Raw genomic sequence first — 27363 nt, 5'->3', positions numbered from 1 at the left:
ACAGCAACACATGCCAGCCAGAAGAGCCACTTGAGACACTCTGGCCCTCTTTTCACACTCATAAGGCAGCCACATACTTTGCTGGCAAATTGGGAGCTCTGCATGAACCAGCAGTGACTCCAGAATTATTCCATATGCGGTAGCTGAAAAGCCTCTCATTCTTTCTTAGACTGGGGGGTGAACCTAACTGTTGTGGTTTATGCCAAATGGTGTAATTTGGGCCGGGGCAGGGGAAAGAGGAAAAAAACAAACAGCCAAACATTCTATGGGAACAACACTCATACTCTATCATACTTTGTAACTTGCAACTGAATAAACTCATTTTCTAGATTTGCACAGTATGATGCATTTGTGATTCACTACAAACAGGCAACATGGAAGGTCACAACTTAATGCTCACCAAGCTGAATATGGGCACGGTTTGCAGCTGCCAGATCTTTCCCTGCCCAGTGAATCCATGCAGGTAACTCAGTTAAACATTATGCCCCCACTTCTATGGCAGCAGATAGGCATCAGACTCCATGCAAGATGGGCGCAAGGGACCGTGAGAAGAGACAGGCAAAGTGAACGCAGGGGGGGGAAGGATTAAGCAAAATAGCCAGAGGAGAGGAAGGCAGACGTTGGCATCTGAGGGCCTACCTTCACTGTGCTGGCTTCCCGCACTGCCGCTCCCATAGCTGAAACCAGGATCCTGGTAGGCTGGCGGGAAACATGGAGGGGCGAGGGGATACTGGTAAGGATAACCTTGCCCCAGCGGCCAAGGCGTGGAGGGGTGCGGGAGGGGGCCCAGGGTGTCTTGGTCAGAAGCTCCGCTGGAACCGTTGTTAAGGTTCATTGCAGCCAGATCTGGAACAGAGAGACAACATGGGAGAGGAACAGTCCAGTAAGCAGACAACTCATCAAGAGCACTCCTGCCTGCGACCCAGCAGTTTCCCCAAAATGGCACCCTTCCCCTTGGTTGGTCTACCAAGCTCAGGATGATCTACATTGGTCAATGAAAGCAGCCTTTTCAGTTAGACATGCTAACATCTGCAAGTTGTCACGCTTGATTCTTGGGAGGGGTTATGGAAGCGGTTTGCCACTGTCTTCTTTGGGTTTTTTTTTTTTAATTTCCCAATCTACACTCTTGGGGTTTCCTGGTGGTCTCCCATCCCAGAGCAAACCAGCTTTTCATGATCAGCCAAGCAAGGTCAGCTAGCTGCTGCCAACTACTGAAGCAAGAATGGGAAAGATGCAATTATCAGCTTGAAGGTATTACAAATAGAGAACTTGTAGGAACTTGGTAATTTAAGGGCCTGGTTTAATTTCAAGTAAACTTACCCTTTTCTGGTTATACACACACACATACACACACACACACACACAAATACATACACACTGAAAACAAACACACAACCAAAAGAAGGTAATTTTCCATTAGAGGAAATGAAGCAAAATGAATCAACAAATTGAATTGACAAACTGAGTTGCCTCCCTCAATAATGCCAAAATAATAACAATGACCACCCATATCTAAAAATCCACTCTTGACTATTTTATACAGGTCTAAGAATAAAACCGTAACCTTGTTTTGTTTTGATTTAGGGCAGGACCTCAAGGATGAAGCGACAAAAGCACAATAAGCTTTTTTTTCTGCGCAGGACATCCAAGTGCAAATATCCATTTATAACTGTGCTGTGCTTTATCATCTTCTGCCAGTAAGAAAAGGAAAACGCACAGCCCGAAATAAGCAACAGTAAAGGAACTCATCAGAAGAGCAGCTTTTCCAAAGGAAACATGCCACAGAGCTCACTTACTGCCACAAAGATCTCCAAAGACGTAATAGCACTGTTCTGAGAAAGTAATCTTATTCACAGTGTGTCGGAGGTAGCCATGCTTCAACATGCTGCTGGCATATTTCCGGGCTTCTCGACGGTCTTTGAAATCCTCCACATGGGAGTAAAGCCAGTCAACGACATCTGCTCCTGCAAACAGAAAGCAGGAAAACATTGCGTATTCACAATCCCTTTGCAACCCCCCAGCAACATAGCTTAATGTGTTCTTAGGAATATTAAGCTGAATCTCGGTCCTGCTTTGCCAGCATTCAGCAAGATTTCAAACAAAAAAAATCCACCTGCTTGATATTTTTCACCCTACAAATTTGGCCATATGAATTTAGGTTACCCTCACTTGCCTTCACACTCTATAGCCCATTTTTGTCCTCTCAGCGTAATGGTCTGTGGGAATGGCCTTGGGAGACAGGAGGAAGAGCTGCAGACTAGGCAACGGCCAGATAAGAGGCAGCTGAGTCCACAGCAGGAATGGGAGGGTGGAAAGCATCTCAAAAGGGACCGTCCCTAGTTTCCTGGACTGTAAAGGTGAAGGGGGAGAGAGGTACTTTCAGACTTACAAGATTCTGTTAATGTAACCTTATAATAAAGTTAAGGTTAGTACTTCTGGGTACTGTACTGGCTGTCCCCCATGCTGGCTGGGGAAATCTGGGAGTTGACGTCCACACATCTTAAAATTGCCGAGGTTGAGAAGCACTGCCCTAGGTGCTTGGTAACCCCCAGAGGTCTTTGATGGGAAATCCTATAATTGTTGACCTTCAAAACAGTTGGGAAGATACTCATTTGCCTACTGCTGAGGTCCCAGCCTGAATTATCCTCTGCTAATCCAGAAAAATGTGTGCAATGAAACTGCCTTTCTGAATCTAAAAGAGTAGAGGATGTTCTGGTCATTCTGGATTGATCAGGGAGAAAATGCTGAGCAACTCTTATGCAGGAAGTTGCTCAGTTTGGCCAAGATTCTGCCAACCTCCTCACTGCGGCAGTGAGAAAGAAAACCCAGAGAGAAATTTGATTCAGGGGTGGGAGGAACTTACCAATCACCGCATTGGAGATGGTGATTTTTAACCACATCCTGTCCCGAATTTCTAGCCCCGAATCCGGTAACTGCATCACTTTAACAATGGTGGCCATGTCGCTTTTCACTGTCAAAGGGGTCTCATCCAGTTCTGAAAGGGGAAGGAAGTTCAGAGACGCTGATTCCGTGGAATGAGGATTGTCAGGAGACGCAAGAAAGAGCAAGGCAGAGGGAAGGGAAGCAACCTCACATGGGGCAAGCCTGCCGCAAGAGTGGAGTGGAAATTTCAGCTTTGAGGGGGACCACAGTAATAAACAGGTTTTGCTAGCTTGTATCCACCAGCCAGTTCTTCTGTAGAGCCTAATTAAAAAGAATTAGGAACTAGTCTTGGGCAAAATATCCATCCTGCATGAATTTGCTGTTTTCTCAGAGCACAGATCATGAACTGAGCAAAATCCAGCAAAGAGCAACGGCTGAGCCCAAAAGGCAAAACTGGCAGTTTGTAGGGCTAATAGAAGTCCTGAAGCCTTCTTCAGCCCTACAATGACCCACCAGAGATCACTGCAACCTGGCATTTTGCTGCCTGCCTGCCCCTGACTCTCCAACTGAGGACAACTTGGAAAGGGTTTAGTTTCAATCCAAGCTCCTCCGAATGTTGCGGGAAAAACACTGAACCTCAAAGACTGATTAAGAGCTTGATCTGTAAACGCCTAAGACATTAAACGTGGGAAGGACTGGAAGAGAAGCCTGGATGATTGGGGAGGTTGGGAAAAAGATGGGTCGAATCCTTTTCCTCCTATTGTGGGTGGGAGTTTTCTTCCTAGGTCTTTTTTCCATTGTTTTCCCTGCACTTTGTGCTCAGAAATTGTAAATATTATTATTAATTTTAAAAATTATTAAATAATAATAATAATAATAATAATAATAATAATAATAATAATAATAATATAGCAGCACAACATGAGGATGCACCAGGAATATTCAGGTGGCTTAGGCCATGCAATGCGAGATGCACGCCACACAGCATCGACCCCTTCATGCCATTTACCCTCAAGGCTCCTGGGATCTGATGCAACTGAGCCTCTGAAGAACACTTGGGGCACTAAGCGTTGGTGGTAGTTTGGTTAGTCGCAAGAAAAGCAATGTCGGCTTTCACTTTGCAGTGTTCCCGTCGGAGACCTGCAGAGCAACCGACTGGAGAGTTTTTTCTGTGGGAGATTGGGAGGATTGGGGGGGGGGCTCTGAAGCTAGGGCTAGTGCCAAGGATGGGATAACCAGCTCCCTGCTTGAAGGGGGGGCACTACTGACTGCCACAGCCCCGAGTCTTTCCACTTGCAGCTAGCTTTCCCAGTCCAGCAACCTCCCTTACATGTTCTACGCTTGTATCCTGTAGGGAGAGTGGTGAAAAGGAAATCACTTCTCTTTCCCAAAATTGGCATCTTGCTTTCAGGAAGGGTCACCACCACTCTGAAGGGGCCTCCCCATATCTGGGGCTGACCGAGGAAGCCAACGTTTCAGAAAGGAAGAAGGAAAAGGGAATTGCAGGAGCTGGCAGCTAGGAACCAAAGCTGCCACCCCATTTTAGGGACGGCTCTAATTGAGAAAAGCCTCCTGGTAGATGGAAGGGCGGCCTTCCAATGTTACAGTATTAAGAAAAGGCCCACACCGTGTGGTGCTTTGGATATCGAAAGTCTGGGTTGGCTTAAAAACTAACAAAAGTTGCCAGAGCATTCGCTCTCTCTTGGACAGACTTCCTAGCAGTTTTCTGCTGCTGAAATATGAAGGACGGCCACTTCTGCATACATCTGCCCACGTTTCAGCTACCGATCATCGGGGTTCGTTCCTTCCTTCCTCTGCATTTTCAGTTCACCCGATATCTCAGCATCTCCAACAGATTCCCTGCCAGCTGCAAACAGCCAAGGGGCTGGCAGTCATACGGATCTCAGAGTCAGGGCTGCATAGGCAAGTAATAGCTGGAGATTTTTTTTTTTTTTTTTTACAAAAAGTGAAGCCATTCCATGGCAGTAAAAGGCTGAGTACGACTGGGTAGTCACCAAGCCAAAAGTACGATTTTGGGTCACTTGTGTTCCCATTTACATGCTTTCTAGCAGGCAGGTTGGTGGTGGGGACCATCTTGAAGCCTGGGCACAGAAGGAGTGGGGTTCCATTTGTTGCTGGACTACATTTCCCAGCATCCCTCACTACTGACTGTGCTAGGAATGGCCAGTGCAGCCGGAGATCTTCCAACACAGGCTGGATAGTCCTCTGCCAGAGTTGCTTTACCAGATCCTGCACTGAGCACCAGGTGTGATGGAATGGTTTGATGAAGGCCACGCTTGGGGAGATAAGCATTTCCTTACCCCCCAACAGGAGCGTGGGAAGGTTAAGAAGATGAGACTGGCAACACCCTAAGGAATTCACAGTGTTTTGGCTGGCTGGCTTGGGAAGTGTAGATTCAGTCTGGAGAGATTGATGTCAGGTTCAGCCCAAAGAACTCCACGAGACAGTACAGATACAGTTCTGTTGCATTTATTAGCTTCCACCTCAAAGACAGAATCTCTCCAGACTGAATCTACACTTCCCAAGCCAGCCAGCCAAAACACCGTGAACTCCTTAGGGTGGTGCCAGTCTCATCTTCTTAACCTCCCCACGCTCCTGCTGGGGGCTAAGGAAATGCTTATCTCCCCAAGCGTGGCCTTCATCAAACCATTCCATCACACTGGGCTGGACTAGAGGGCCTCTAGGTCCCTCTCAACCCAAGGATTCTATGACCATCCCAAGGACTGTACGTGATGCGCTCTGGATGGGAAGCCTCAGCCAGGCCCTTTAATCCTAGAGCGCGCTGAGCATCTGGACAGATGGCTGCAGGCTTGAAGGCATCTGTTGGGATTGGCCCGCTTTATGGCTGCTCAGGAGTTGAATAAGAACTACCGCCGTTCTCGGCCTGGCTGATGGCTGCTCCCTCTTAAAGGGCCAGAGATCACTTTAAAGTGCATATATTTTGGGGGGGGTTAAGGTTTGAGTGCCAATAGGGGTGGTTTTGGGGGGCACTGTCTCTTTGTTGATCTCTACGCTGCCAGCCCTGAGCAGGAAGGAAACCTGCCTGGTCCTGGCGGCAGGGTGACTTACTTTCCGAATCGGGAATTGAGCTTGTTAGTGAGGAGCTGGTAGAAGTGATGATGCTCATGGAAGGACTCATACCGTAACGGGGGTATGCTCCCGTCAAAGCCGTGGTATGAGAAATCCAGGCTGCGGGGTCGATCGGCCGCACGGGCTCAGCTGGATCACGAGAGGAAGGAGAAAGGAGGAGGGAACAAAAAAAATAATGCAGAGTCAGCTAAACATTATTTCAACTTAGTTCCACCTTGAAAAAAAAAATGCTTTGCGCAAAGTTAAGAAGCTGTGCAAAATGTTCACCAGCCCGTGCTTCTGGTCTGATTGCGGAAGAGGAAAAAAGATCACCTTCTCCGTGGCCAGCTCAAAAATGCAGAATACCAACACTTTCAGAAGGTATCAACTCCTTTAAGTCAAGCTCAGCTTTGCAGCCACAATGCAGAAGCAGTTTCTCTTGCCTTGATACGGAACGTTTTCTGACTTCCCAGTTTTGCCTATTGTCTTGGGCTTCCCTAGTGGTTTCCCATCTAAGAACTAACCTGACTCAACACTCCTTAGCTTTTTCAAGATCAGCCAAGACAGGCTATGCTCTGCCTTATAGCTGCACCATAAAGGGCCATTAAAAATCCATCTGCCTTCCCCTGGCACAGTCTGCTTTCATTGCCCCAACCTGCTCAATTGCTGGCAGAGAGTACCTTCCCTTCACCTTCATATTACTTCTGATCACCCAAGGTGACCACGCAATTCATTAACCCTAAGGGTAATTTCAAAACATCTATCCCACCTCTCTATAGAAAGATTTCTGTATTTACAACACAGAAAAACTAAGCTCTGCCCCCTTATCATCGTAGAGTCTCAGAAGATTTATTTCCTTTGGTAACAGAATCAAGGTGTTCCCAAACATGAAGAATTACTCTTTCCCTATTTGCAATTTTACAAAACCTAGAAGGATGGTTGCTAAAAAATTGAGATTCCTTAATGCCAAAGACTGTAGCAAGGATCAATCACTCACCCCTGGGGATTGTGAAGTAACTCCTAGGTGTAGGATCCCAGCATTTGGCCACGGTTAGGCTGATGGGTCTGGGAAAAGAAAACCAAAGGGGGCGGGGGAGAATTTAGGCAAAAGAAAAATCAGCTTCTGTCCTGTTGGAGGTTGTCTTGCCATGTTGCTCATCAATCCCCTTAGCTCAGCCTTCCAACAAGCTAATTAAGTGACTCATCTGAAAAATAATCAACCAGGCTGATGGGGTAGAGTCAAAGAGCTAAAGAAACAGTCCTTTTTTCCCTCTGTCCCCTAAACATTTACACTGAGCAAAGAGCAGGACCAGAGTATTTCTTTTCTGCTAACCCACTTACCTGTAGTATAGAATCCCATGTATATATATATGCATATATGTATAACCTATATGCAACTTCTAGTGACCCATGGTGACCAAGAGAGTACTAAAAGGCTAGATTCCCGATTTATTGTCCTCTGCCTGGGAAGTAACTCACCCTACTGAAATGGGTCTTTACTAGGTATAAATTTCAAACCACAAGCAAATTATTGTGTGGCCTAAACTGAATAATCAAACAGCAACATTTCCCTTCCAGCCAAAACACAGGATGGCCTCAATACACCCGCAGGGCTGGCTGCGACACAGAAGGGTGGGATTTATATCCCTCCAATGTCTCCCAAGAGATTCTACCAATATGGCCCATGATCTGGGACTGTGGAAGCCACAATTCCGTCTGGAAGGCCATGGTTTGTTTTAAAGGGATACTTTATTTGAGAGAAAATATAACCTACATTAATATACATCTGGCTTTCTCAAATCTTAGGCACCCACAACAGGAAAGGGATGATGTTAGAAAGAAATATTTGCTGTAAGGTACAATAGTCCACCCAAATTTGCCAAACGGTAGGGCTGGCTCTCTCCCTGCTCAATCGCTGAACTTAGGAGTTTATTTTCACTATGAAGAGAAGAAGCATTACTTGGACAGCGCTCACTCATTCACTTACCCAGGTTTGGAGACAATTTCCCGTAAGACCCGCACAGCATCATCATTGCTCATGTTCTCGAAGTTCACCTCATTCACCTGGAACATATCACAGGGTGGGTCAGCAAGGACACAGCCCTTCCCTAATTCTTCAGGGCTTTCAGGTTACAGTGCCCATCATCCTCAAGCATGTTGGCTGGGGCTTATGGAAACCGCCATTCAGAATATAAGTGCCATGCTGGAGAAAGTGGACATGCCATGGAGGGAAACTGAGGCACAGTTACAAAATCACAGCTGCTGCCACCTTCTCAACTCTGGCCAAAACCAACCTGTAAAAGCATGTCGCCTGGTTCAATCCGTCCATCTGCCGCCACTGCCCCGCCCTTCATGATGGAGCCAATGTAAATGCCGCCATCTCCCCTGTCGTTGCTCTGTCCAACGATACTTATTCCCAGAAAGTTGTATTTTTCTGACATAGAGAAAGAGAACAATACAAATGTCACACAAGACACGACCTTCTAAAGCAGACTTTCCCTGTGCCCTCCCAGTATATGGGGTGATGATCTCCAGCATCCCAGAGTGAAAGATGACAGTTGCCCTCCAGTGCTGATCTGACACCAAATGGGCCTCACACCATCTCTTCTCACTCTCGAGATTTAAATGCCCATGAATATAGTATAGCCAATGGGGCTTACCCATGTTGAGGGTGACAGTGATGATGTTGAGGGACATGGTGGAGTCTGTAATACTGCTGAAGGAGGATGACTGGAAGACACAAAGGGAGACAGAGTGGTAAGACAGCACAGCTTCCACATCATGGCTCCCAGAGCCAGCTGCAAAACATCTCAGGTTGTCTGGGAGTGTCTGTTGTTCACCATAGGTGAACATCTGCTGCTTGCCACAAATGAGGGAGAGGAGGAACCAGACGCCACTGAGCCTTCCATAAGGCCATGAAAATGTATTCTTTCTGTATCGTTTCCCTTTGCTGTCCCTTGGCTGAGCCATCTCTGATCTATCTCAAAAAACAACCACCCAAACTTGGAATTCCAGCCTGATCCAGAAAAAGCAACGGCCAGAACATTTTAAACCTAGATCGCAACCCAGCATCTCACCCGGTCAATCTGTCGCATTTTCTGTTTCCTTCGCCTGCGTTTGTGCTTCCGAATGAGACGGGATGAAGTGCTCTGTTCTGTGGAGCTACTTAGCCTGGATAGAGAAGAAAAGAGGGCAGGATTTGAAAAAGCAGACCACAGTTCGGCCACCTTGGTTCTTTGATAGCTGTCGCTTCTGGGGTGCAAGAGGAAGATATTGTCAGTATGGTACCAGGTTTTGTAGAGATAAAAAATTACTCAGAGAGAGAGTGTGGATCAGCTCCAGCTGGTTAGTTTGATTCAATTCTGTCAGGCTTCAACAGGCAGGTCAGACTGGAACTAATCGGGCAACCTCATATGAACTCAAGAATTTCTGATTAGTCGTTTTTACTAAAGTTAGGAAGCCATCATGAAAGAATTCCAGCAATTGCTGTGTTGCAAGAACAAGCCCTATTTATAGATTTAATATTCAACGGCTTTAGCCTTTCTTTTTCACCCAATATAATCTTTTTTTTGCCAAGGAGACACAATTGGTCAGATCTACTACTGTGCTGCTGTTCTACTCGGTGAAAACTAACTCACCCAGTAGGGAAAACTAACTTACAGATCTTCACATTATGAATCCATTGAATGGAGTCAGTTTGAATCTTATATCCAAAATACTGAATTGGGGCAATTTAATTTTCCAAACTGCTCTGGGGGAAAAGGGAGATTTTGCCTGCACGAAAGCCTTTCTCAAGAATCAGATCAGTTGAGAGGCAGCCAATTTGATTCCATTCAAATTTCCAATTCAATCCAGGAAATGCATTCAGAGGTTCTACTGAATCAGCACTGAAGTTTTACATGACTTAAGGAGACAATACGCCACTAAACAAAACAGTGGGATACCCAGGTAAATTAAACTCAAGATCAGGGTTAGCCCCTTTCTGATTTAAGCCGCTTTCCTTACAGTTCCAGGCTGGAGGACGTTTGGCTGAGATGACTCACAACTCTTCACATGCCTAGAAGCACCCTGGCCAAGCCACTGGTGAATTAAAAAAAAGACAAAGTCCCCACCCCTTTATCCAGACTCGAAGCCGATATATCTAAGCTAACAGGAAGGAGCCTTTCTCTGAATTAAAGAGAGACAGAGATCAAGAAAGAAGAAAAGAAAAACTCCAATACTCACATGCAAGCAGAACAGAAACATTGCCCATTTGTTAACAGAACAAGTTCTGAACACCCCAACCCCCATCTGCCACAATAGGCCTACCCAATGCTGACTGAACAATGTCCTTTTGCAGCCCTGGACAAAAGCGTTGTTGTCTCCCCCATCCAACGCAGCCCCTCCTTGTCACTCCCCTCCTGCTGGAACGTCTCATCAGCTTATGAAAATAATCTTTGTCATACTGAAGAACATACCTGGACACATTCCATTCTCTTGCTCTGCCTGGCTGGCTGGCTGGCAGATTGGCTGGCCGTTTGCACATGCCAGCTCAAAAAGGAAAGTGGGGACCTGCCAACTGCAATGCTCATGGCTTCCAGTTTTGGAGTTTTGTGTGTATGGGGGGCAGGGTTGTTTTGCTGGTGCTGGACACTTGTTTGGTATTATAAGGCAAGTAGAGTTGAGTTGTGGGCCCAGTCTCAGCAGCCCATAATGTCCAGCTGAAGTTGACTACAACAGTCCTAGACAGAATAGACAATCAGCACAGATGATGGGAGCTGCGACCCAGCCTAGAAGAACAAGACGAGGCCAGCGTAGGAGTCTGCAATGCACACATAGACAATGGGAGAGTGGTTTTACTTCACAACCACAGATGTGAAGAGACTCTCCAGATTTCAGCAGATCAGAGCTGAACCTTTTCAAAAGGCTTTGGAGTTCAGCTCCCATCAGCCCCAGCCAGCTAACTCAATGGCAACTGTGGGAGTTGTGGTCCAGAACATTTATAGGCCCCGCTTTTGCCCAGATGTGGTCCAAGAAACACTTCTGAAAAATGTGGCTGAGAGGCTGAGGGCTTCCTTACCTGCTGGTGTTTTCCTCGTTGTCTGAGTCCACAAAGCTGCTGGATTCAAGTTCGCTGCTCATCACGGTGGATGAGCTATTGTAACCGGGGGGAGGCTCCCAGAGTCGGTCAAGCTTTGGGTGTCCATTGACGCGAGACACTGCAGAAATCCAAACAGGGTTAATGGGCAAGAGTCCCTGGGCTGAGATGCAATGACGCAGAGCTGGGAACAGGTGTAGCTGCTGCAATGGGAACAGTGCGGGGTAGTGGTTAGTGACTGGACCTCCCACCCCTGCTTGGTCAACTGAGATCTCTGGAAAGAGCGGAAGCTACTCTGCAGAGCCTAGCCACAAACTACAGTGGTACCTCGGGTTATGAACGCCTCTACTAACGAACATTTCGGGTTACGACCAGCTTCGGCAGGAAAAATTTACCTCGGGTTACAAACTCGCCTCGACTTACAAACCGGATCCGCGGCCATTTTCCCTGCTGGCACGTGGTCGCGGCTTCCTGTGGGCGAGGTCACGGTAGCAAGGAGACGTTCGGTGAGGCTTGTGGTGTGTTTTGTGGTGTTTTGCGAAGGTTTTGGTATGCGTGTTAGCATGGCTCCAAAGAAAATGCAGAGCAGGCTTGGCGGGAGTCAGGCTCTGAAGAGAAAATTGCCTCGGGTTGCGACCAAATTCGGGCGGGGGGTGGAACGGATTAACCGGATTTACATTGAACCCTATGGGGAAATTTGCCTCGGGTTGCGACCAAATTCGGAGGGCGGAACGGATTAACCGGATTTACATTGAACCTTATGGGAAACTTTACCTCGACTTGAGACCAACTCGAGTTGCAACCAGAGTCACGGAACGGATTAAGTTCGTATCCCGAGGTACCACTGTACATGGTAGTAAACTACCGTGCAGGGATATTGTGAAAAAAATAGGCAGAGGATGGACAGTGCAAAGGCCCTCAAGTTCCTTGCAGAAAAGAAGCTAGAAAACACAATTGCCATATCTGATTGAGTGATTTGCTTTGTACTCCCCTTTTTTCCTCTAGCGAGCACCCAAGGCACCTAACAAGTTTTGTCAGAAGCTGCAAAGTTAAATTTAAATGAATATCAAGCAATAACACTATGTAATAACAGTTCAAGGGCATGAATTCTTAAACAAAGAAATAAATAGTTGGCCCATGGCTGATGGGAATCAGGATCCTTGATCGGTTGCCCCCAGATAGTCCAGCACTCAGATCCAGCTAAACCAATTCAAACACCTCCCCACCACCACCAGATGCACCAGCAGCAGCCTTGCCTCAAGTATAAGCAAGAGACCACAAATCTAAAAGGATTAGCAACCTGGCTGGAAAACATTCTTTGCTATTACTTGATCTGGTACAATAAAGGGTAAACGTGTTTGGGCATTACCAAATGATTTTTATTTCCTGGAATGTCCGCCAAACGGTACTGATGAGTCCAGTGGCACCAAGTTTAGGAAAACTATGCTATGCAACGCTCATTTGTGCTGAGGCCCCAGCAGTGAACAGGAAGATTCAGCCGATGCCCCCCTAGATGTGAATTTATTGGCAGAGCGGATGTCCAAAAGAATCAATCCCATCACCAGCTTCCAGATTCGTTTAATGAAAGCTTCCCTCCCCACCCTTGGAAACCAAGCTAGTGAAGATCTGGAAGCCCACACTCAAAACACCAGTCTCTCATTTCATGCCTGGGCAAGTTTTTAAAAGAAAAGAGGCTGAGCAAGATACAGGTGAACCTTTAAGAGGAAGAAATGGTTATTATTGTGTACTTCTCCAGACCAGGGATTATCAAAACTGCATGCCCAGCAGCTCAGACGTTATGCTAAAGTATGTGTCAGGGTCAGCGTCTTTCCTCCGCAAGAGAATCCCAGGAAGGGATTTTTCCCCTTTCCCCTCTCAAGGGATCAAAACTATTGCCAAGCACCAGATCCTGCAAAATGCTGCAGAAAATACAACACAAATAATTTGCACCCTTCTCCAAATATCATCTTTCCTCTGCTTCATTCTCACACGCATACTCTTTGCATCGTGAACAAGATGAGCTGTTATGTAGCCACTATCCTCAGCAATTCCCAAATTCTGTAGTTTTTGTTTAAGAAGAGGATTTAAAAAGAAGCCGCCTTCATTCATGAGATGTTTGAAATCTGTATGGCTTCTTTCAAGATCAGATGCTGATTATACTATGAAACTGGGAGAAGGAAGAGAGCAATGTCAGAAGCACTTGTAGTTCAGAATTTGCTTCTTCTTTAAATCAACATCGTGAGACGAAAGTTGCCTCATAAAGCATAAATGCATAAAGGAGATATATCACTAGAATAACCTAACGTTAAAAAAAATCCTTAAAAAGTAACTGGATCTGAAGGAGGAGATATCTAATGCAGACTCTGCTTCAGATACCTTGACTAGATCCTTGGTAAGTCCCTGCAAAGTGGATACCTGCCTTGAGTTTGGATTTGGGAATTTCCCTTCTCCCCCATTTGTTTCTCTCTGAGTAGAGAAGTAAATTTGGGGAAAATGTGGAAGCTAGGGGGAAAAAATCCAGTTTACTGGGATGGGTAGGGGCAAGGAAGTGAAGGACAAGTCAGACTGTGGACTTCCGGTTGACTTTTCTTTGTAAGGGTCCCCCCAGCATCAATTCAATTCTGGCATGGGCAAATTAAGGCAAACCATGGCTTTCCTGCCACAGTGGCTATTGGAAAAAGCACTGCCACATCTATAAATTTGAGGCTTATGATGATGTAGCCCACATTTCAGGGTGGGGTCTTGGTCCCCCAGCCCTCCAGACAAAGGTGAGAGATGCTTAAGAGTTGCAGTTCAGCAAACTTGGAGGACAATTAAAAAACAACACACTTATACAAAAAGTTGACTTAACCTGAGCCCCAGTGGAAATCAAAGGGTTTGGATCTAAGCATGTTATCATCCCCATAAGCTGCGGTGAGATTAGGCAGAGGTACAGCCACATGTTTTTTGAGGATTTTGCCGGTGCAGAGAACAAAAAGAACGGCTGTGCTCCTAATTCGCTCGTAAACCCTCAGCAATGGCTCCACTTCTCATCTCTTCTCAGCTGTGAATTCAAAAGGCTTCACCCATCCACCTGCAGACCACTAGTATCTAGGTGCAAAGCATGAAAGGCACTAATCTCCCTTCTTTTTATCTCCTCTTGGCCCAAACCTACCTGTTTTCCCAGAGGGTGATCCTCTTGGATTCCTTAAAGGGATCTCTGAACCAGCCCCAGTCTAACCTCCAACCCTCTAGTGGCACTTGGAGGATTTCTCTCTGCCATGCCCCACTCTGGAACTGAGCCAATGAGAATGGAAATCCCCATTTCTCAGGCAGCTAGAAATCAGGCATTCCTTTCCAGCCAAGCAGCTGGAACAGAAGTGAGACTTGGAGGGAGGGAGGGAGGGAGGGAGGGAGGAAGGAAGGAAGGAAGGAAGGAAGGAAGGAAGGAAGGAAGGAAGGAAGGAAGGAAGGAAGGAAGGAAGGAAGGAAGGAAGGAAGGAAGGAAGGAAGGAAGGAAGGGTCTGCAACCAGAGAGCCTTCTAAAGCCAGAGTAACTTAGCAGGGCTCATCCTTCCAAATGTTGCTGAGCCCCAACTCCTAGCATCCCTTGCTAATCGCCAGGTTGCCTTGACATCACCCTTCAACTACATCTGGAGTATGACAGCATGAATGACAGAAATGCACACAATCTGATCCACATGTTACTGCCTGTGTTTGTGTCCCCAGCAGCAGTTCCAGAAGTAGGATGCAGGGAGGCTGTGATAAGAGACTCTCACTTGCCCTCCTTCTGGCCTTCACTGTTTATTAGGCTGCTTAGAAGGAGGTTGAGGCAACTTGCCTTAGGCTAAGATTAAAAAAAAAAAACCTGGGCAAGTCACTTTTTCTGTGAGTGGCCCTCCCTCAGTCTTTGGCCATTAGCTGACCTGGCTGGGTCTCCAAGTCCAGAGCATCAAATTACCTCCCTTTGCCTTAAAGCATTCAGGACGTGGGGTCTGCCAGAAAATTGCAACAGAGAGCTACAGAGGACAGCAAGATAAAGGAGTCAGAGGGGAAGATTATTGGGGGGCAAGGGTAGGGGGCTCAGCTGGGAAAAGAGCCATGGAAACAGCTTAGAGTTATCTGAAAGGCAGCAAGGAGACCCAGGCGTGCATCTTTTGGCAGGAAAAGGAGAGAGGGAAAAAAAGACTACCTTTCCTATCCAAAGATTTGTGTCCTTCTCCTGCTCTGATCGTGCATTTCAATCCCCCTCCCCAAAGGGACACTGAGCTGGCTTCTGATTGCCCCCCTTCTGTGGTTTCCTCTTCTCCCTGCGAGGTGGCAGAACTTGCTAAGGTTATCAGGGGTTTTCCGTCATGGTTGCGGTTGAGACGCCTGCTGTCATTTGCCAGCCTGCCTAACTGCCCTTGCTTCCCATTCTAAAAATGCCCCCGTGGAGAGAGACTGAATGGAAGGTAAGAAGCCAGGGAGGCTGCAGGCAGCTGGGGAGAGGATAGTGCCCTGAAAGACAAGACATTCTCTCACACACACACACACACACACACACACACACACACTTTTCACTGATAAATAAATGCAAGGGATGCTGCCACACCCCATCCAAGAAAATATAGCTATAACATTTCTTCACCTTTAGAAAAAAGAAATCTGGAAGGCAATTTCTTTCCCATCAAACGGAATGCACAGAGTCCGGTGGGAGGGATCCCAGAGAAGGTCTGAACACAACATGAATACGACAGACACCACACACACACACACGCATGCACGCAGAGAGCAACCGGTCACGCCTCATTATTTGTTGCCGACATTTCAAGCAGCCATCTGCTGATTCCTCTGCCTTCAGGAGATGCCCAACATGGATTTCCAAGTTCAGACGGTCAAATCCACCTCCTTGCCCACCCCAGTCAAATGTGGTAGCAAGAGAATGGCCGGTGAAATGAGGAGGGTGACATTTGACCCCCACCAATGTCCCAAGTCTGGACAAAACTCCAATTCTTAATTATCTCTCTAATTAGAGCCTTCCTTTTCATGCTTCTCTTTAGGAGACAGAAGGGGGGGTAGTTACAAAGAAGCCTCAGTTCATAATGAGTACTCCAAACAGACCTCCTAAACTTCCAATTAAGTACTCTGCTTTTCCTTTTAATCGGAACAGGTCAATTGTCCCAACCTTGGATGGCATTTATTGTTTCAACCCCAGGTGAGGGACTCTTCCCTCAGTCCTGCTGTGACAGCAGACATACTGCTTCCCATTAAAATAAAATAAAACCACCAAACTCACAGACAGAAGCTCCCTTAATTAGACCCCAAACAGGGATAAAAGCAGATTTTGGCACGCAAGGAAAATACAGCCATCTCTGGCTTGTTTCCATATGCCCCACTCCCTGTCAGTGCAATTATTTTTCAGCGGAGAAGGATGTGCCCCCTCCTGCAGTCTTGCCTTAGGATCTGCGTGCCCAAGACCTAGGCTGGCATTACAGAATAAAGCTGTTGCCTGCTGCTTCACAGATGGCGCAACTCCCTTCAAAGAAGAAAAGGACGCAAGGCATGAAGACAACCGCAGAGGGCATAGTTCGGAAGAGGGCCTGTTTTCCTGGCTGCAATCTGATTATCACCTGCATTCGCACAAAAGAAGGCCGGCAAGAAAGCAAAGAGCGACATGCTCACGTTAGTGGGAACCCAGCCATACAGGCAAGCCATCAATCACAGACTATAAGGTACTTGAGAGAGGCTGTAGCTCAGATTCAATCCTGGCATTCATCAGTAAGGCTGCAGAGGACCTGTCTGCTGGGGGAATTGACATAAAACACCCTGTAAATCTCAGGGGAATGTTTAAAATGCCAAAATATGCACCCACACATACCCAGGGAGGAAAGAATCCTAAACAACATGCCATTTCACCTTCTGGCTCCTAAATGGCCATTTGCCGCTGATTTTGGCAGTATAATTGGGTCAGCCCTGATTAATACAGAGATGGGAGACTACCAGAACATCACAGGGCAGGAGGTGAGACTGGGAAGTTAAACAAATATCTGGGACAAAAGCAGTAGCAAGCTACTTCTATCATCTTGCCAAGAAAACAACACAGAAGGCTCCATGAAGTCACCAGGAGCTAAACTCAAAGGAGATTCTGCATTTTTAAACATTTAGACAGTACCTCTTTCTCTACAAACCTGTGCGTTTATTGAGATCTTATGGGAAAGTTTGCTTGCAGTCACCACATGCAGGTATCTTGGGATCGAGCCTTTGCTGCTGCCACTCCAGACCTTCACTGGGCATCTTAAAAACTCTTCTGTTTCAACCCAGACCCTGATTCTCCTCTACAAACCCTCCCAGCAAGGTGTTTTGGGCTCCTGACTAACATCAGAAATGTGGGCCAATCCAAGGGATGGCCCAGAGGCAAAGGAGAAGAGCCAACTTACCATCTTCATGGCCTTCTCGGTTCCTCCGCCGGTGACGATCCCGCCGGTGGCTGACAACTGACTCGGTTCCTGTTTCGTTGTCCAGCCCGTCTCGGCTGCTTGAGGCATTTGGGCTGGAGAAGAGGAAGAAGAGATGGCATCAAATGCGGTGCACAGTTCACATGGAAACCTTTAATAAATCTTCATTATCATAAGCTCACAAAAGCCTTATGCTTTTTAACAAAATGTGTTAGTCGGAAAAGGTGCTACCAGACGCTTTCTGATTAATAAATCTTCAGCACTCCTGCTGCCAAGCCCATTATAATTTTGGACATGCTTCAAGGCCAGACATGTGCCAAGAGGAATATATGAAGACAAATACTCAAGTCTATTTGTGTAGGGAAAGTAACAGTGGCATAAAAGGGGAAAGTATTTATTTTGAGAAAAATAAGTTCCTGGATCAAGTGGAAGTGAATACACTGCTGTAGTTTTTAGGGATATACCAGCTGCTGTCACTCTTCTGACCTTAATTTTGCTTTTAGGATATTTTGTATCATTTGTTTAAAAGCAGCGTGGTTCCTAGTTTGTTAGTACACGGGGCCCAAAGGACTGCAAACAACTGCTTTCAATTCCTTATGGCCCACATGCAACTTCCAAGAGGAGGGCTCAAGGTGGTCTCTTTGCATTTTTCATCTACTCATTTTATCCCAACCAAAGACTGCAAGGTCTGATAAGTGGGGTGCAGGCTGCAATTCACCGGATGAGCTCTGGGGAGTAGCCCAGATCTGAAACTCGGTTTCCTTGGGGGTGGCTGTGTTTTTTTAACTGCTGCCGTTAGTTGGGTTCACCCAGCACATTCAGCCTGGTGAACCACATTCTGGTGAATGCGGTGGACAGGCTCAAAAAGCAAGCCTTCGGTAGTTCACGCGCCGGTTAGGGAAACCGCAAAAGCGTTTCTCGGATCATGCAAGGGAAAAGCCAGGAGAGGGCAGAAGTATCACTGTAAAAGAAGGAAACAGAAGCTATGCCGTCTCTCGCTAACTTTCCTGGGAGGAAACGCTACACAGGGTGTGACCTGTTCCCAGGACGGGAAAAAAAGATGGAGAGATTGTCCTGGAAGCAGAACTCCTGATTTTATCAGCTGTAAGTGTCACCTTCCTTGTTTTATTATAATCATTTTTTTTTAACTTTCAGGCTCACCTTTGCTCAGGATTTCCCACTCTTTAAACTGAATACAGGCCAAACTGTTGTCTTTTTAAAAACTGCTGTATAAGAATGTTTGAAATAGGAATGAGAAAGTAGCGGCCCTCCAGATGTCGACCAGCTACAATATCTCCAGGACCACAAATCCCCACCCAGAGACTTTTTTTTAAAAAAGAAAAGATGCTGTTTAAAGACAAGGTCCCGAAATACCCCATCAATACATATTTCTTCAACACTGTTTTGCAGAAGCACTTTTTCACTAGTTTTGCCTGACAATTTTAACAAATATTCTAGTCAAGGGGAAATGCTCTGTGTATGTGGAAAGTCAAAGGTGCCAGCATTTTTCAAAACCTGAGTTTCACAACAGGGATACACAACTTGCATAACGCTGGATTTTACAATCTAAACACGCGTCTGATCATTATATGATGCCTGTGATTAAATATAAGGCTTGCTCGCTTCTCCCTATCTGATAACATGCAACGCCTTCTCTCACTGAGGCAGTCAAACTAGCATCTGAGTAGGAAACTTTCCAACAGGGGTGTATTCCTCTCTCTAGAAAGATGGCACCTTGCACAGAGAAATCCAGTGTCTCAGGGAGAAGACCAAAGAATGGAGAGCTTGAGGCCTCCCGGCTTTTGCTGGATTGCAGCTCCCATCTTCCCTGACCATCAGCCGTTCCACAGAATCCCACATTTTCCAGTGTTAATTCTGGAAAGGGTGCACCTATTAAAGTTGCCTGCTTTCAAGCCCTGCAGCAAAATGAGCATGTTTTGAAACGTTCAAATAGAGCCATACTGAAAGGAAGGGGGGCGAGAGTCTCCGATGCCTCCAGTTCGCTCAATGGGAGGAGGAAGATCCGTGTGGCTTTCGGCACATTGCGAGCCGGCATCCGAATGTGAGCTCTCTGCCAGGACCAGCTGCAAGACAAGGAGGTCAGTTAAATGAGGATGTCAAGCCAAGGGTATCCAACCTTTGGTCCACAACCTAATCTGAAAGAAGTTCCCTGTTAACAACTATCCTGACTTGTAGAAAGAGCCATCTGTCTCTTTCTGAGTGGCTTGCTAGACAGAAAAAGAAGAAAGGATGATTTGCCCATGCTGGCTTCAGCCCTACCCAGATACTAACCAATTACACTTAGGGAAATCCAACATTTTTAACTGCAGCTGACGCATTGAAGCCAACAAGTTGGCCACTTTGGTCCTCTAGCAGCAAGAATCAGGACTGTGTTCAAAGCTGCTCCAGGTCCCAGTTATGTCTGTTTTATCTTGTCACCTCACCTAGAACAGATTCACTTTCCCAAGCAAGCCTTTTTCTTTTAAATGCACATCATGAGGTTCCGTTCCTTCCCCCAAATTCAGCACAAAAATAGCTGCGTGTTTCTCATCTCAGCCAAGCCCTCCTCTCCCCAACTTCGAAAGAGTAGCCACTGGGGAAATGCTCAAAGAATACTAAAGGCAAAACCTGCCAGTGACAGAAGGCACAAAATTGGTATTCCCAGAGCTGATCTGTAGGGAAAATGTTCATCAGGAAGAAATGTCAGAGAGGTGGATTGACAGGATGGGGGGAAAATACCAGGGGACCATCTACCCCTCTGGCATCATTTTTGCTGATGAAAAGGTTTGCATAAATTAAAAGAGGGAGGAAAGGAAAAATCAAAGGAAAGATGCAAATGTTACATGTGTTTTTTTTTTTCTTCCCTGTTAGGTTCCTAACAGGAAAATGCTTCCCCAAGAGGGACTGAGGATTCAATGTAGGTGGTTTTCTGAGGTGGGCATGAATGACGTCTTCATTAAAAGACTAACAAGACAAATGAGAGCAGAGAAAAATTTCTAGGACTGCAGGGAAAAATACAGAGATTGGGAGCAGCGAAGTTAGCAAGCCAAGATTCTACAGGAGCATAGGCCATTAAAAAAAAATCTAGTCTTTATTGTCCTGAAAATATGCTCTAATGTGGGTAAGAAATGTCTTTTTAAAAAATTTCAAGAGTCAGCCAATTCTAACTTGCAAGGGGATGGAGAAGAAAGCTTAATAGTTTGCTAGACAAATTGAGAATCTACAGCTAAGGCATTAGGAAACTTTGCACATTGCAGGGACTCTGGGCATGTGCAAGGTGCAAAATCTTGCATCAGAATTAAAACACAAAGTGAGAGTTTCCATGGGATTTTAAGCATACCAAGAAAACCGTGTGCTTTTATTTATCCAACACGTAGTCTGCTCCAACCTGGTGCCATCTAAACCGGCCAAGTTGGAAACCTATGTTTGGAGGTCACCAGGTTGGGGAAGGCTGCAGAAGACAAGATTAGCTCTAAGGGACAATTCCCCAAAAGCAGCTCTGTAGAAGTAGCCACCGTGCTAAAGTATGTGTTTCCTTCCATACAGAGAAAGCCATGTCCCTCTATGACAGATTGCTGGCCAGCCACTTTTTAGCCATCCCCCTGCCTTGCTGTTTGTCACAACAATGTAAGATTTTACCCGTTTGTCAGAATCAGAACACTAGACCTGGGAAAGAACCATGCACATTAAAAGGAGAATCATACCAAAGTCTTGCGGGGGGGAGCGGGGTACCACCCTGAATGTGGCGGTTGGGGAAAGAAAGCATGACATCATCCTTGGCCAATCAGGAACCAGTGCCAAAGCCAAAGCAGCGAATCCGGTGGGGTTTTCCCAAGGGGGAAAAAAATGACGTCCCGTGATCGCAGCAGATGAAACAGAAAACTGCCTACAATGGCCACCCCACTGTGCATAAGCTGTGTCAGCCGGCACGCAGCCCCAGGCAGACAAGGGGCTTTCTGGCAAACAGAGTCAACTCAGCAGGGCGGCTGAGCATGGCTTCTCAGCCGAAAAATGGAGGTGCCTTTCAAAAGAGGGGGTCGAAATCACAAACCACTGAATGCAATTGGAGATGAATTCAGAACGGACCAGGGGCAGATCATGTAGTGGGGCTAAGCGAGGGCTCACCACAGCGAGGTTAGAAAATGAAGGGAAGAAGTCGTAAGCCACTGAAAAGAATTCAGAGACCCACTTGCATCTTGGAGCTGTGGCTGGGGGAACAGCCAGTGGTCATCGTGTACTTGCGACCTCTTGTGCACACCCATGTTTCGTGGATGGGAGAAAGTTGCCCCAATCAGAATTTTCCCTTCTAAAGACATGTTAGACGCACACAAGACCTGGCAAGTGATGAGTCCTGTTTTGCAGAGACCCCAATCGCATCTTTTGCACATGTAGATAATCTGGTAGAAGTGACCCCACATACCCAGGACACGACACGTCCGTTGAAACATGGGAGCCTTGCATTGTCATCTGAGATCTCTTCCTTTACCACCCTGGGAGGAAGAAAGAAAAAGGGAAATATCAAGCCTTTGCATTGGGTGATAAAATGTGACACAGGAGCCCACAGTCCATTCCCTTGAATATCTGCATCTGAACATCAGCATCATTCAATTACAAGATCCCCAAAGGCACACACATGCCAAGATCAAGCAAGTGAGCCAAGCCTCAGACTACAGGAGGAAATAGGAGAAATGCCCCCCCCCCCAAGTAACTCATGGCAGTGAGCTAAATCAACAAATGCTAGAAAGGGAAGGGGGGGAAATAATGAAATAAAACACATGCCCTGAGAAAGGCTAAGCAGCAATACATGATTGTTAGAAAATGTCCTGCTTTTAATGATGCCCCTTGCCAGGGAGCGCACCACCCCACTCAACTGATGGGAGACATATATCTACAGGAACATGCACACCAGCCCAACCTGTGAGCCTGACACCACAGGAAAAAAAGTATACATGTGTGCAGTTTCTCTGTGCAAGCAAAGGGATCTTGGGACAGGGATGTGCACTCACACAGAGGCCTTAAGGACAAAGGGTGGAGCAAGCAGATGAAGCTGTTTCAACCTCAAACCCAAAACCCCATTTTAAGTAACTGCATTTTTACCAGCTATAAAAACACGGCATTTAAAAGGGCCTTTGCTCAGCAATAAAATCTTCAGTTGTTCCATGGATCCAGAGAAGGCCTTCATGAGAATACACCCTGAACACACAACTACAAGGCAGTTGTTTAAGGTTCTTCAGGATACAACCCTAACTTTTCTTTTCAGACTATCTCAAAATGATATTTCATTTTCACCACAGAGCCTACGAGAGGAATGTTAAAGGTACACGGCTGGACATAGGATTAAATATCATCCAGAAGACAAGCATTCAAGTACTTGAAGTATATATTCTGAAGGCCCTGTAGGTGAGGAGAAGAATCAGAGGAAACTACATTCCTCAGTTGTTGTTTTTCCTTCATTTTTATCTGTGAACCTTTTTCCAAGTTTCCTTCTCCTCCTCCCTTTTCTGAGCTTTTATTCCCCTGCCACCTCCAAACTTATATTTTGCCAATTTTCTATCAATGCTTCTCTAAATATAAATACATGCACACAGGCTGATCTGCAAAAGAATTCCTACTAGGTTAGGTAGACAGAAGATCTAATCTATATAAGGCAGTTTCCACTGTCCTGTCCCTATTCCTTTATAGTGTAAAAATATTCTCTGCATGAAGAAAGGTCAAGTTCCCAGTCCCTCTGCCACCCAATGTCCTTTCTTGCTCTCATATACACAGCTTTCCCTTCCGCCATCCATACAGTCCATCCAAGAGATATAGCTCAGGAGCCTCAGTTGCAATTCAAAATGACCAATGTTACTAAATTCAAAATGTCCTATGTTATGAAATAAAACAGCAGGCTTCCCCCAGCAAAAAAAATAAGTTGGGGTATAGCAGCAGACCCCCTTTTTCAAAAATCAGAGGGGAAAATTATTTTTCACCAGTGAAATCATCTACACTTTGCGCAGGTTACAAGGGGCTGTTGGACAAACCAATTGCCTAACCACAAGAACGAGTCAACAAAGCCACAGGGAGACTTACGAACTTGAGGCAGAAAGAAAATGACCCTAAAATAAACAGTGCCTGTTTTTGGACCAGGTTGCCTGTTCAAATGTCAGAATGTCGGGGTCAGTGGTGGTGTCTGTCTGCATTCATTTTATGGCATCACAAACACCCAGGAGCAATTTAATCCCCTGAATGAGCAAAAAGAAGACTTGCATCTTCCCACCCTGTTTTGGAAGCCTTTCTAAGCGCTGTTGTGGAAAGGAGAGGAAACAATATTAGGTCAAAGGCAGCGAGGGAAGGAAGCAGGCAAAGGACAGCATAGCATCCAGCGTCTCTTTCCACCTTTTTCCCCTGTCTGAGGCAGGTGGCAAATCTGTACGGGCTTGTACAGAAAACGCCACTCGCCTGGGGCAAAAAAGAATTCCTGCCAGGCAACCAGGCAGAACGAAGCCAACATGCAGGGATGCGATGCTGAACCTGACCAAGCAGGCCTCTCTGGCCCTCAGCAGTTTTTCACAATTCCACGCACCGCAATCATCATGTCTGGGCGTCACCCAGAGGGGCTTGGCCTCGACGTGGTGAAATCAGAACTGTCAACCTTTCTGCAGGTATAAAAGGCCTATAGCCAGCATCCTGAAAAATCTCCCAGTCTGGTTAACACAAGTCTTTGACCTCTGACTCAGCCTCTCTTTCCCAGCACAAAGACATCTAAGGTCAGGGCAAGCACAGAGGAGGGTAAAGATTCCTCCAGACTCAGCTTTCAACTTCCCAGTCTAGCCTATGGCCCAGGATCTCCTGGTGGTCTTCCATCTAGGAAGGAAAAGGAATACAAAGGAAAAAAGGGAGAGAATACTAGGAATACAAAGGAAAAAAGGGAGAGGAAGGTTAGAAAAAATAGCCCACTTATTTTCCTAAACATTGCAACTCTTGAGAAAACCAGCATGAGTAACCAAAACAAACTGCAATCTTTCTGAAATCTGTCCAGAGCGTGGACTTTTGTGTGTGCAAACATAAAACTAAACTAAAATAAAAACCCTTCCAAGAGGCAATAAAACTAAAATGGAAATCTGTATATCAAAAAAGATCAATCACTGTTTTACTAAAACACTGGAGGAGGAGGAGGAGGAGGAGAACAACAACTTTAAAAACTGCTCCAGTCTAAGATAGGAAAGTAAAAAAAAAAAAAAAATCCTTTCGCTGCAAGATTTGCCGTAACAACTTTTGCAGGACTTTTTAAAAAAGATCATAGTGCAATTGCTTTTTCATGTTTCCTCCCATTCCATTAGCTTGTGGCTGATCTTGTCTGGATTCGGGAGCTATGCGGTGTCAGGCCTGGTAATTCTTGCTGCTTGTTGCTTTAACAGGTAAGGGGCTCAGTGCAAACCCCTCCCCTCTGGCAGCCAGCTCCACTTTCATTTTCTTCTAGCAGCAATTATAGGCAAGCCAACAGAACATCCAATTCTTAAAATAGCACCTACTTCTTTTTTTTCCCTCCACCCCAAAGCGAATGCCACGAGATTCCAGGAACAGGAGAGGAGGAGTTAGTTCAAAGGCTGTCCCAGCCACGCTCAAGTCACAACCTTTGGAGCGTGAAAAAGCCGGCACCAAATCAACAGACTTTCCCTCTCTCATTTCACCGGCAGTTTCAGCATCCCATACAAAACTGTTTCGTTGTAAGGAACCCTGAAGGTCATCTAGTTCAACCCTCTACTAAGAACAATAGTTACTGTGCTCTTGAAGCAATGGAAAATTCCTCTTTCCTAATTCCACACGCACATGCACGCACACAGCCATCAGGTCGGTTTTGCCCAAATCTGCTTCTCCACCTCCGTTTATACAAGTACCCCACAATTGAGGTAACTGCTTTCCAACTCAAAATATTAACGACTGATACAACAAATCAAACAGCCAAACACCCCCCCCCATACTAAGCAAAAAAACATGCCTAGTTCATATGGTGTTTTTATCCTGTATTTGATTTGATTTATTTTTGTAGTGTGCTTCATTGTAAACTGCCCAGCGAACGTTGGTTATTGTACGGTGTTTTTTTTTAAATGAAACAAACAAACAGATAAATAAATAAAGGCACTGCCTTTTTCAAACTCACTACTAGCCCCAACATTTGGCTTTGTTTCTCTCCTCCCCTGGGATAGCTGGGAGAAAGACATTCTGGGACAGCCTGAAGTTTCTTTATGCTGTCCTTCAGGTTTCTTGTTGAGGCAAGTAGTGCCATTAACAAGCCCGAGAAAGCGAAAGCGGTTATTATTATTATTCAAATGTGCCAGATGACACCAGAGAACTGGTTTTGCCCTGGGGCCAGGTGATACTTTTAGGGCTTTACATTGAGCAGTCTGTACAGCTAAAGCCATTTTTGGAAACGTGGGAAGGAAGGAAAAGACCAGTTTATCACGTGGCATTTCACGGAGCAAAGGCGCCACGGAAAGCCACATATGCCCCAGGGAGATAGGGTTTGTAGAGTGGCAAAGATGGGTCCTTGCATAAAATGGAGCTGCTGGGACAGAAAAGAGGAGGGAGGGAGGGGCAGCAAACACACTCACTGACCCTCTGGACATTCATTCTGTTCCTCTCCTGTACCAGTAACCCCCAAAAGTTCACTGGAACATAATCCAGCAAGAGAGCGAATGCCAAACTTTACGCGACATACTGCCAAGTACGGCACAAGAAATTCTGATTCCCCAACTAAAGTTACAAAACGCACGGGGATCCTGTAAATCCTCTGGTTAACAGAGTAATAAGAGGAAGGGATATTTATTAAAGCAGAATGTCCACTAATTCCAGATGGGATTCTAGGCAGGACCAGAAGCATACAATATATGGACAGATTTTGCCAGTTGCATCTAAAGTTTGCTAATTCAGGTCCTTTAAATTGAGGGTTTGCTATATGTGCATTTCAGGCATTCAAACTCCTAAGAAAGTCTTCAAGGATGTAAAGAAATGACCCTGACAGATGAGACCAAGCTTGAATGCCAGTAGCCTGTTTCTGAAAAGCAGCTATATCCACCAACAAGCAACACTGTTCTTTACATTCCCATTGAGCTATATTGAAAATCCCACCCACACACCAAATTTGAGCTACTTTTATTGCCCAAAAGGTCTAAGGCCACAACTGATGCCTAACGTACAACTCCTCTTTCCACTTGCACTCACTACTCCCTCATAATTAATAAAAATATTCTCACCACTTAGCTGCATATCCACAAAAAAACAAGCACTGAAAAGGGGAAAAATCAAACATTTGTGTTTGTTTTACCAACATTTCCCCCATTTTTTTTTCAGTACAGTATGTCCTTTTTTCCCCATTTGGTCTTTTTCCTAACTGGGCCACTAGAAAGAACATATTAATTCTCTAGCAACTCATCATATACTACTTAGCTTTACAGCAGATTACAGGGTGAGGATAGCAACAGAAATTTATTTTCCTGAATGGTATCACCTGCCTGTAAAGCCTCATCAGCCTCAAGAAAATCCTGTTACGCTAAATCTGTCACAATGCCAAGTTTCTGGGATTATGATTTGCAAGGGAATTCGGTAACAGAGATGCAGACCTTTTGCAGGCTGGATAATGCCCCAAACGTAGCATGCATGGAGCAGAAAAGGTCACTTAAAGTTTGCAGGCATTTGCAGGATGATGGAAAGCTTTATGCTCTTCTGACATACACAAAACAGAAGGGAAAAAGACCTTTGGCCTGCCCATTGTCAACAGCAAACCTGCTGGAGACCAACCTTATGAAACGACCTTTAATTTGAAAGCCATCAGCCATCATTTTGGGTCTCCACGAGGGATGCATAGCCTGAATTCATGAGAGGGACGGAGGGACGGAGGGAGAGGGAGAGGGAGGGAGA

General features: G+C 45.8%; 1 protein-coding gene across 3 annotated transcripts in view; it reads right to left on the bottom strand.

The window, feature by feature from the left end:
• Positions 1–27363, bottom strand: part of DVL1 (dishevelled segment polarity protein 1) — a 63512-nt gene that overhangs the window by 17378 nt on the left and 18771 nt on the right. For 2 of the 3 annotated variants that reach the window (XM_088136737.1, XM_088136738.1), the window contains exons 2-14: positions 21887–21956; positions 19429–19550; positions 17449–17561; positions 11033–11171; positions 9051–9144; positions 8634–8703; positions 8268–8407; positions 7961–8037; positions 6971–7038; positions 5974–6123; positions 2864–2995; positions 1797–1964; positions 640–846 (exon numbers count right to left, since the gene is read on the bottom strand). In XM_088136737.1, coding sequence (XP_087992863.1) covers positions 640–846; positions 1797–1964; positions 2864–2995; positions 5974–6123; positions 6971–7038; positions 7961–8037; positions 8268–8407; positions 8634–8703; positions 9051–9144; positions 11033–11171; positions 17449–17561; positions 19429–19550; positions 21887–21956 — 1550 coding nt within the window. The remainder of the gene's footprint in view (positions 1–639; positions 847–1796; positions 1965–2863; positions 2996–5973; positions 6124–6970; positions 7039–7960; positions 8038–8267; positions 8408–8633; positions 8704–9050; positions 9145–11032; positions 11172–17448; positions 17562–19428; positions 19551–21886; positions 21957–27363) is intronic. The other variant, XM_088136736.1, reaches the window with a different exon arrangement.

The sequence above is a fragment of the Python bivittatus genome, unplaced genomic scaffold, assembly GCF_059951505.1.
Source record: "Python bivittatus isolate LINGU-HERP-01145 unplaced genomic scaffold, Pbiv_v1 ctg000090_np1212, whole genome shotgun sequence".
NCBI lineage: Eukaryota > Metazoa > Chordata > Lepidosauria > Squamata > Pythonidae > Python > Python bivittatus.
The sequence above is the reverse complement of the archived record's forward strand: the minus strand, read 5'-3'. Positions and strand labels throughout refer to the sequence as shown.